The sequence below is a fragment of the Manis javanica genome, chromosome 8 (genome assembly GCF_040802235.1).
Source record: "Manis javanica isolate MJ-LG chromosome 8, MJ_LKY, whole genome shotgun sequence".
In the NCBI taxonomy this organism is placed as follows: Eukaryota; Metazoa; Chordata; class Mammalia; order Pholidota; family Manidae; genus Manis; species Manis javanica.
Window position 1 is genome coordinate 26,470,801 of NC_133163.1, and position 10,969 is coordinate 26,481,769.

The window sequence follows — 10,969 nt, forward strand, 5'->3', positions numbered from 1 at the left end:
CTATTATTTGTGCATCTTTGTATCAGTGTTGAATGATGGTGCCCTAGGTTAGCTGTTCTGGTGAAACCAGTGTGAGGCCATGTCTTGTGGGTTGGCATCTATCTGTCTTTCCCAAAAGAAAGCTGACATTCCTGGTGTCCATCATCCATGGGAGTTGCTGAATCCTGAGTCAGGAAAGGAGAATTGGGAAGGAGCCCTTTGGCTGAAAAGAGAGGGAATTCCTTTCTTCTCCTGATCCCATGATGATAATAGCAGGGAGCTTGATGGGATGTCAATCCTTTGGGGGAACTTATGGTCTCTGAGAAGCCTGTTCAAGAGATTCCCTGTATGCAAGTCCCTCTCACTAGATCTTTAATATAGTCTTGTTGATGCAGCAGCCTCATCTAGGCTGGACTGTGGTGAATTAGAGGAAGGGTCTGTGTCTGGGCCCAGGCCAGTGCTGTCAATAGGAAAGCAATGCTCTCTCTCTACTGTCAGCATGGGGCTTACAGGGGTCCCAAGGAGGAGTTCAGTGTCCAGCCACCCTTCTCCACCTGAGAAATCTCCTTCTGTGGGTTGTTATTACTGTACATGTAAGGAAACCAGCTGGTTTCCTTATAGGGTGTATCACCTTGTTATTTCATCTCTGCATGTTAGTTACAGTAATTCTGTATTTCATTTAGGTCATATTTAAAGGCTACAGAAAATTTACCTTCTGAACAGCAAATAGGGAGTCAAAGACCACTTCCATTATTGCAAGACAGGCAAAGTAATATGCAAGTGCTGTGTGATCTATCCGTGCTCATAAGAGACTAAAGTGAGTTGCTTTCAAATGTCGATTATGTGAGGAGCAGGGAGATCATAGGTGAGAATATCAACCTCAGTGGAACTGTCACTTCATATGAAAGTTTCCGTTTGAGGTGAGTATGACACCCCATAACCACCCAGTGATTTTCATTGTCACCAAAGCATTAGAAGGCTGGTGCTTAAAGCTCCTCTTCCACCAGGCATGTGTGGAAATATGGTCTCTGGCTTCCAGGCATGCTGCCTGCATGATCTCTGAGAGCAGGGGAGGAAGGGCGCCATCTCCTTTCTTTATGGTTTGTGCCTGTGCGTGTAAGTGTCCCATTACAGAGGTGTCCCAGACAAAGGTCATGTTCTTCTTTAAGATGATAAAGTTTCTAAGTTAAAGCTTATTCAAAGTGATGTTGACTTCTCCTTAATGAGCTATTATGTAACTTTTTATTTACCCAAGGATCAACCAGTATTTGTACTATTTGAGATATGTTTCATATTCTCAGAGCCAGCTTTTTCTTCCTCCCATGCAAACTGAGTATCAGGCATGTTAAGGAATTTCAGGAATTACAATGCATTTACTACTAAGGGATAGGACAACAGCCCTCCTTACCTTCTGAAAATAAAGTCTAATTGTATGTACATTAGAGTTTGGGACCGACAAGTTTTTTTTCAAACCAAGTGAAAACTTTTTTTAAAACAAGTATTATTATGGGGCAGTTCAGCCTGATGGATAGGATTCCAATCCCAAGAGTGGAATACTGAGAAAGTTACTCATTCTTCAACTTGCGTACCACCTTTAAGGTGGGAGTAACCCTTCATATGATTTTGTGTGAATAAAGTTTAGGTGATTTGTACAAAGCTTAATTCTGTTTGCTAAAAGGATTTAAGATCAAGACATTTACATTTCATATTAGCACAACTAGAGTTAAATATTTCCCCCTGTGACTTTCAGAACAGAAGCAGCATGAAGATATGATCCCACAAAAGTAGGATCCCACCCCCAGAATCTATAAGTAGAGGATCTCAGCATTGCAATGTGAAGACACATATTTGTAAAATATTCCAACACTGTAGAGTTTCTTTCTCCTCTTCGATAAGGTATCAAACAAAGGGGTGTGTCCCCCTCCAGGAGCGACCTTCTTGACAAACTGGTCTCCAGTATTAGCTTTCAGAAGCTTACAAAGCTTCCAGAATGAAAAGAGTACAAGGTTGGTCGCATTCAACTTAAATGCTTTTATTGACAATGCCTTTGAACAGTAAGCAAACAATGCTTAAATTTTTCATTCAAATTCACTTTCCACATGTCAAAAGACCTCAAGGTAGAAAAAAATAAAATAAAAATATAAATATCTGCGAATCCATCTTAATAAATAAATTAAAAACACAATAAAACGTTTTCATGGAAAACTGTTAATGTCAGAACATTCGGACCACCTCAACAATGCATGATCAGTAACATTACAATGAACATTGATGTTGAAGAAAACCTACAGTACATGGATATAGCTATTTATTTCTATCTACTAGAAAATAAAGTCATATCTTTTCTTAGTTTAATATCGGTCATCGCTAATCAGAACACACTATTGCCAGGAACACAGTAGTTATTGTTAAAATCAGCTGCACTAGATACAATTTGAAAATATCCAGCACCAAGTTAATTCCAATAATGAACCCAATAGATTAGTTAATGCTATGAGAAGACTAAGAGAAAGAGAAAAGTGACACAGACCCAGGCCTGGCTCAACATGCTACTAACTACCAGCTCTCAGATGTGTCACTGGAAACAATACACACTCCATGCGTTTTGCTACATCTCCGGAAGAGGTAAGGACTTGAGTCCACACGCAGATGCTTTCAAGTCCTCGAGGCCCACAGCCTGGTGTGTTTCACGCACAGATAAGGTCCTCCCCAGGTACACAAGAACCCTCCAGGGAAGACGTGTTTCTCCTCTCTGTAATGCACCAGCTCGGGCAGTGGCACTTGTGTGTGCCTGCTGCCTCCCCTTCCTGCCTGCTCACAGGGCCAGCAGCGTAGGTGAGCTGAGCGAGTCAGAGGAGGGCTCATTGCTGCTGCTGCCCTTGCGGTGGGCAGCCGCACAGCTGGGGAAGGAGTCAGCCTCGGGGTAGGTGAAGACGAAAGAAGACGTGTACGTGGTGCAGCTGGGAGTACAGGTGACCACTGGGGTGCACAGGGGCTCCAGCTCTGTGGCCATGGGCCCCATCCCCAGGGACCCACCATGCAGGGGCTCCCAGTCTGCTGCATAGAAGGAACCAGACAGGTCCATGTCTGGCACAGAGCGGGCGGTCTCAGAGCCGCTGGGCCTGGACGATGCTGGGAACAGGAAGTCATCAAAAGGCTCGGCCTTTAGCTCCATGCTGCTAATGCTCTTGGCAGGCTCCACTGAGGGCTTGGGCTCAGGATCATTGAGGAGCGGTAGGGTGAAGGCCTCCTCAGCCTCGGGGGTGGCAGCCTCGGGCAGGGCCCCACTCAGATCAAGAGAAGCCACAGACATCTCCTCTGGGAAGCCCAGGTCATTAGGGATCTTGCAGGCAGGTCGGTGAGCTGCCAAGATGAACTCCAGTTTTTCCTTCTCCTTCAGCAAGCTGGCAATCTCCGTCTGCAAAGCAGACTTCTCATCTTCTAATTGGTCTGTCTCCTATACACACAGGGAGAAAGCAAAGCATAAGACACATTCTTACTCAAGGGCCCTGCCCCCATGTGCCCAATCTCCAACTTTCCCCTCAAGTTTTGAAAAGGCTCTACCTACCGCTTGGAGCGTGTCAGTCAGCTCCCTCCTCCGGTTCCTGCATTTGGCTGCAGCCATCTTATTCCTTTCCCTTCGGATTCTCCTTTTTTCTTCTTCTTCTGGGGACAACTAAAAAAATAATTTTTAAAAAGACCAACATTCAGTAACAGTGTCTGCCATCAGCTCCATTCACCCACCCCAGTGAAGCTGGCTCCTGCTACTTCCCAGCTTCCTGGCACCTCTTCTGTGAAGCCATTTCTAACCTGCAGTTGCAGGCTGGGTGTGACTTGCATTTAAAATAAGATCCTCAGCAAAAGAACAAAGAAGAGCCCAGTCTAAAAGCATGAGATAGGAACCTATTAGGGAAGAAACTACTACGGTATTGGCTGAGGTAGGGCTATAAGAGTCTGATAGTCTCATGGGATGTAAAGGGCTTGGAGCCAGAGTTCCTATTCAGGATGTGTAGGCAGTGTCATCAGCGGCTTCCCCTAACCACTGCCCCATCTCCACCAGTGCCCATCCCCACCCCTCCTACAGAGAGAGCACAGAAGTACTGCTCACCTGTTCCACCTTGCCCCTCCTGCCAATGCTCTGAGTTCTCCCTCCTGTCATGGTCTTCACGACTCCAGCCCTGGCGTAAGCCCCAGCGGAGGGAGCAGGGACTCCATAGGGGTGAGGAGCTCTGGTCTGGGATGGGGCCACGGAGGAGACCAGTGTGGGCTGCACCAGCCACTGCAGGTCCGGACTGGTGGAGATGGCCGTCACCGTTGGGATGAAGCTGGCACTGGAGACTGCCAGATCTGTGCAGAAGTCCTGGAACAAAACAAAAGGAGAAAGATGTGTGACCGAGCAGGTTCGGGACACAGGTGCCGCATGCAGCAGGGAGAGGGAAGAGATGCATGCCCTGGACTGCTCGTGTCTTTTTATATGCCTCTCATCCTGGATGGAAGGTCTCCCCCTTTCCTCCCAAAGATTCCACAACGCAGCGCCTTTCTGCTCCATCCTGCTGCTGCGTTCCCGTTATTCCTTCAGCATCACCCACTTGAAAGGGGGTTTGTTATAAATATCCCTGACGTCTGCGCTGACGCAGGCACCGCTCCGGAGTCTCCTGAATGAACTCGCTTTTTATCAATGAAACTGCCTTACACACCCGCCTGCTTCGCCCTCCTCCCCACACCTCCTCCCTGCTCCAGGCTGCAAGGGGAGGAGAGAATGCCGCTTTTTACCTCCTCTCGGGAGGAGCCAGGCTCTAGTTAGCGACTCTTTGCTTGGGACACGTTTACCCCAGCTAAACTCAGAGACAAGTGACAGAGCGAGGGCCGGGGGCAGCTCAGAATAAGCCTGCCGCGGGAAAGGAGAACCAATTCTTAGTGCAGGACAGCGTGCGCGCTCTCCAAACAAGTCCGGGGCTCCCGAGGTAGGGTTGCTTCAGCCGGGGCAGCCTGCCTCCCCGGTGAAAGGGAAGCCCTGACTCATCTTCCTGAGCGTCCCGCCCCGGTGTCTCCTCCCCAGTGACCCCGAGTACCGGACCCGCGGCGGTGCGAAGCCAGCCTTACCTGAGCATTGACAGGAGATCCCATGCTGGAGAAGGACTCGGCCGGTGAGTGGTAGTAGGAGAGGTTGTCCCCGGCTGGGGAGGCGCTGCTGCAGCGGGAGGAGGACGCCTCGTAGTCGGCGTTGAAGCCGGAGAACATCATGGTCGCGGTTAGTCAAAGTCTGGGCGAGGGACTGAGGGGCGGAGACAGGAGCTGTGGGACAGAGCTCGGTGGGAGCTCGAGGGCTGCTCGCTACCGCTGCCGCCAGCTCAGTCTCGGATCCTCTGCTGCTCGCTGCGGATGCGGTTGGAGTACGATGCGCCGCAGCCACTGCTTTTATAACAGCATTGTATGAATGAGCCTATACGTCATGGGCGCAACCATCGCGGCGCCAGAGGGGTGGCGCGCGGGTCTGGACACCTCTGCGACGCCCGTGCCGCCCACATGGCCCCAAGAACCCCTGCCCCCCGTCTTGTTATGTTTCATCATCGTGTGAGGGTTTAGCAATCTGTGTCTTAGGGGTCTTAGGGGTCTCTTGGACCCCCTAAGAAGAGGGACTTCGGGGATGGCTCCCCCACGACCTCAGGGAACGGCCGTGGAAACCTGCTGACGCAGATATCCTAATATGGACATCCTGTGTAAAGGGAGGAGGAATTGACGGGAACTGCTAGCCGGCTGCAGCCAACACTGAGGGTGCAGCGCGGGGGGAGGCGGGGGCCGCGGCCGGGGGAGGGGAGGCGGGAAAGGCGGAGAATGCGGGAGAACATTCTTACCTGGTTCAATGTAGACCCTTGTTCCCCGAGTGGAGCGGGGAGACGGGGCGTCTCTTTGCCAGTGTACAAAAACCTAGGAAAGAACAGCCCTGAGGTTCAGGTATAGGGGAAACAGGTACACGGCCCGAGAATTTATGCCTTGGCCCCCGAAGGAATGCGCCACCAACCCCCGTTCCCAATCCTAGCTCTAATTCACTTCGAAGTGTGGAACAAACCCCTCAAGCTCCCGGGCTACTGCAATACTGGGATTGTTACTGCGTTTGAAGAAGAAAGTCAGGGGAACCAAAAGAAGAGAATACGATAACCTACTTTATCTACGATGCTGGGTATTTTAATTAATTTATTCAAAGGAAAACGGCACGGGTTTTTTTTCTCAGTCACATCGGGGGATATTAGCGTTACTGTCAGACCCCTGAGACTAGCCAGTAAACACTGTGCAGAACCTCCATGCAAGGATGTCTGAAGGGCTGGTTTGCTTGGCTTTGAGCTGGGGCCCGGGTAGGGGGCAGGGGAGGTTATGTGGACACGGTGGACAGTTCAGGGGTACCAGGTGTACTGAGCTCTTGGAGGAGGCTCAAGGCCGAGCTAGGGAGGCGGCAGTGGTTGGGTCCCCTAGGAGCTGGGCTTACTGGGAACCCACAGCTGGTGATTTTCCAGCACGGACTCTGATGGGGGCAGGAGCAGGGGCGCTGGAACCACTGCGCCCACCAGCGCCCAGGCAGGAGACCTCAGGCGCGTATCCAGGACCTGAAAAACCAGGTTTGGGAGCGGCAAGGTGCTCGAGAGTTCGCTGCGCCCCCCAAACGCCCCCAGCCTTCTGCTCCGCTGCAAAGAACAGCAGGGTCACACTACCCCAGCTTGGTCCCAGCGTGCTGGCCACGGGACGCGAAGCCGCAGGTCCCCGCAGAGCCCCTGTATCCCTTCCCCCACTCTTCGCGCCCGGGGGTCACGGTGGGCACCTGAAGAGAGCCGAGGCGGAATTAGGGCAGCGGGCGGATCCTTTGCTGCGCGCAGGAGCAGGACCGCCAACCTGCCTCCCGCCGCCGCACCCCGGAGCCAAGCGATCCAGCTATAGATAGTAACAGGGAAGCGGCTGTTTACAGCAACACTGCGCCGCCAGGGCTGTCTCCAGGCGACGCCGCGCGGCCGGGCGCCCCGGCGGCGTGGCGAGGCCACCCTCCCTCCTCGTTCCCTGGGGGCCTCAGCCTCCCCGGCGGGCTGCGGCCACTCCCGCCGCCTGACATCAGCCGCAGGTCCGGGGGGCTGAGTGCGGCCCGCGCGCGGCCGTGCGTTAACCTCCGTTCTTAGAGATGGGAACCCGGCGGGAGCTGGGAGCCGAGAGAGGCGGAGATTCGTGGAACTGGGCCATTTGCTATTTTTGCATTCCCTGTCACAGGCAGAGGTGAAAACAAAGTTTCATCATTGTATGTCACTGGTTTATGTTGGTGGGAATTTAGGCGCTTTTTTTCTCACTTAAAAAAGGAGAGGGAAAAGGAGAAACACACAATACATAAACACAGACTTCTCAGAGCTGCTCTGAATCCTAAAGCAGTCCTGCGGCCTTCAGCTCTCCTAATTATATCATCTGTCAGGCTACTTCACAGTCCTTTATTATTTTTTTTAAAAAGTCATGAAGGCAAAAATACATCTCTGTTCTTCTTACTAGCTTCCGACAAAGTAAGACAAGCTTTGAATTCCTTGGTCTGGCCTTGATTTTCCATTCATAACTGGATCTCACACCACTAGAGAGAAGAACCTAAAATGATTTCATTTACTTCCCATTCAGAATCTTGAAGTCGCATTCGGCCATCACCTAAAGGATGTGTCAGGATTTTATATCCAGGATTTATCTCATACATCGCTTACCCTGCCTTTGCCAATAAAATAGGAAAAGGGTCTTTGGATGAACTTGTCTTCTTTGGATAGCTTAACTCTTTCCTTCTTGGTACCAGTGTAACTAGAGAGTTGAAGATTTAAATCCATCTTCTGAAAAGGGTAGAACCATGAATTCATTCATTCTTTTATTTATTCAGCAAAGAGCTATTGAGAGCGTCCTACGACCAGGCAGTGTGCTGGGAGCTGCTTCTTACTGTAATGAACAGGATGGGCCTGCCCCTACCCTCAGAGAGATTCCAGCCTCACAGAGATCACCGACAAATCAATGAGAAGTTCTGAGCAGTAGTAAGTGGTTTGAAAGTTGCAAGAACAGGGTGCTATGATACACAGCAGAGAGTTGGGAAACAGGTATCAGAGGAAGTGACTACAATTCAGAGATTGGCCCTGGGTCCACTGTCTTCAGGAAATGACATGATAAAGATTGAAAACTGGAGTATCACCTAGGGGAGCAAGACTCAACCCAAAGCAGTAATACCAGATGATACCACCTCAGACTCCCTCCTCTCATCCACTAACAGCTGAACCTATGATCACTCTGACATACTCCCATGTCTCAATCTACTTACAGTATCCATTTCAGACTCTCATGTCTCAATCTATTTACAGTATCCATTTCAGTACAGCAAAATCACATTTTTAATAGGGAGCTCACAGGATGCAGCCTTAAAAAAGAGAAATCAGAACCAATATGTGTAATTATTTTTGCCATTTGCAAAGGTCAGGGTGACTTTAAGACAGATGTGTGTGTACCTCTGGGAGCACAAGGCTGCCTTCCAGCAGGGCTGGGATTCCGTGTTCTGGACAAGTCTGAGCATATAAAACCATAACATACGTAGTTTGTGATTATCTATGTGCTGAGTTCCTCCTTTCTGGGGATCCAAAAACGAAAAGGAGGGTAAAATCCCACCTGATTTTAGCCCAAACTGAAAACAGATCCATTTCCTGTCAGCAGTTGTTACTTATCAGGTAGAGACTTTTCCTATTTTGTACTTCTCTGGCATTTGAGTTAAAAGACCTGATCCCCATCGAGCATTTGTTCAAAAACTCTTGAAGTCAGTGCACGTTGTTTAGCCTGGTTTTATTGCAACATTAAGTGAAAGGCTGCTGTCTGTGCCGCCTACGTAAATGCTGCCGCACACAACCCGTTCCCAGCATGCAGAAGTAGTTATTTATTTGGGGAAGTGTGGTGCAGTGGTGAAGGGCTGCGGTCAGAGCACGGGACCAGAAGTCAGGAAGATGCGTATAGCAAAACCAACTCCTTTAGGGACTTGGGGAAGTCACTTCTTAGACTAGTTTAGCATCTACATGCTTTTGACCCTTATCTTTTTCATGTACTGATACTCAGCACCTAACGTGCTACCTGGCCCATGGTAGATGTTTGATAAATAGTTAGTGAATGGATGAATGAATGAATGCTCTCATCCAAGCAAGGCAAATATATATTATTGTCCTTTATAGGTGCTTAGAAGTCAAATAGATAATGCTCTTAAAATCTTTGGAAAGGCTGAACAGGCTGAGTCTTTTATTCTTGGGTACGAATAGGCAAAAACTGGGAAAGAGAAAATAACAAGATGTTCGGGCTATTTTCAGCGGGTGCAGCCTCTGTGTATAAAGAACACCCCAGTGGTTTGTGATGAAAAATCAAACTTGCCCTTGTTATTGAGCCCCATGAGAAAGACAGCAAGTGCCCATACATAAATGCCACATTGTCTGCAGTGACAATGACCGTGTTACCACCACCCTCTAACTTATTCATTCTAAATGTCTGGACCCAAAGGAGAGAGACATTCTACAATCCTTGCAGGACTCACACACATGTGAGCCCAGTGAAAGGTCTTGGGGTCAAGGTTACTCACCCTGTGGTTCAGGGAGCAGGAAGACTGCCCCTATTTTAAAACAGTGAAGGCACAAGATTATCACCGTCATTGCCACACATACACAGCACACCACCACCACCACTAATTAATACTAGGGATTTTGTCTCTTTGGGAAAAACTGTTTTCATTCTGAACAACTCTTGGCTTTTTGACAGGAGATGATGATTCAGTGGGATCCCCATCCTGCTAAAGTGAGCACTTAAACAAAGCTCTGTGTGGTCTCTGGAACATGCTCCATCTGGAGCTCAGAAAAACTGAGGAAACGCTGTAGTGCCCAAGAAGAACACATTTCAGCCCAAACTTACAGTATCTTTCACCTCAGTCGCCACTATCGGACCCTCATCTGTCAGTCATTCTAAACCTTGCTACAGAAACAAGAGCCCCCCTTCAGATGAAAAGTGAGTTTTCTCCAGGCTATCAGCTCCTCAGATGCCCTGAGCTGACCTTCTGGTGGATTTAGCTGCTAGAATTCCAGAAGAACCCCAACCACGTCACTAAACCTATAGGGAAACAACACACGCTGACTAAGAAACCTCAACTGCAGGGCTCCCATCCAATGAGAAAGTCTCACAATTAGCATGGGCAGGGCTGAGTAGGCTAGAATGGGCTGGCATATCACATGCCCCGTGGTGTTAAGACCTCTTAAGCATAGTTTACTCCATTTTATCCACCACCTTACCCAACAAGAAAGGCCTTTAAAAGAGAGATTAATATTATAATGCAAAAAAAAATTCCCTTTCTACAACAGAAAATCCTGACCAGTATGTAGGAATTCACAGTTAGGCTGCCTTCTAATCTAGAGTTTTCAGATTCATCTTCAGATGTGAATACCTTTTGTCTCAGGTTTATGTTTGATTGTGTTCTACAGGGAAACTTCCCCAGCTGAGATCTGATTTCCTCCGCTGAAGTTTTACCTGGAGCGTAAATGAGTTAGAGATCACTGGTGGAATCCCAAAAATGCCTCTACTGACGAATTACACCTTCAGACTCTGGCCCACCTGAGATTGAGAAGTAATCAATTAAGATAGGGACAAATCAGACACTGAAAGTCAACTGTCCCGGTTAGTGGAGCTCTGAATTAAATCATAACACTAAACACTAAATCCCTCCAAACCTGTTTAGTGGCCGTTTTACAAAATTGCACTTAGAAAACAAATCCACCCCCCTTATCTAAAAGTCTATCAAGTTTGTGTCACCTGGCCCCTGCCTAGTCCTCCAACCTCACGTTGAACCACTTTTCCTCATTAACTCTGCTCCAGCGTTCTTTCTGTTCCTCTGATAATGTCAAGCTGGTTCTGTAGCTGGGCCTTTGTACTCACTGTTTGCTCTCTGCTCCCCCCCCACCCCCAATCTTGACAATCA

At 48.9% G+C, this 10,969-nt stretch overlaps 1 protein-coding gene across 1 annotated transcript; it reads right to left on the reverse strand.

Moving 5' to 3' along the window:
* Nucleotides 1-1,990: 1,990 nt before the first annotated feature.
* On the reverse strand, nt 1,991-5,378 carry FOS (Fos proto-oncogene, AP-1 transcription factor subunit). Its single transcript, XM_017669139.3, has 4 exons — nt 5,083-5,378; nt 4,088-4,339; nt 3,548-3,655; nt 1,991-3,436 (listed from the first exon to the last, which is right to left on the reverse strand). The coding sequence occupies exons 1-4, from the start codon at nt 5,221-5,223 to the stop codon at nt 2,795-2,797; spliced, it is 1,143 nt and encodes a 380-aa protein (XP_017524628.1). The 5' UTR covers nt 5,224-5,378; the 3' UTR covers nt 1,991-2,794.
* Between the last annotated feature and the right edge of the window lie 5,591 nt (nt 5,379-10,969).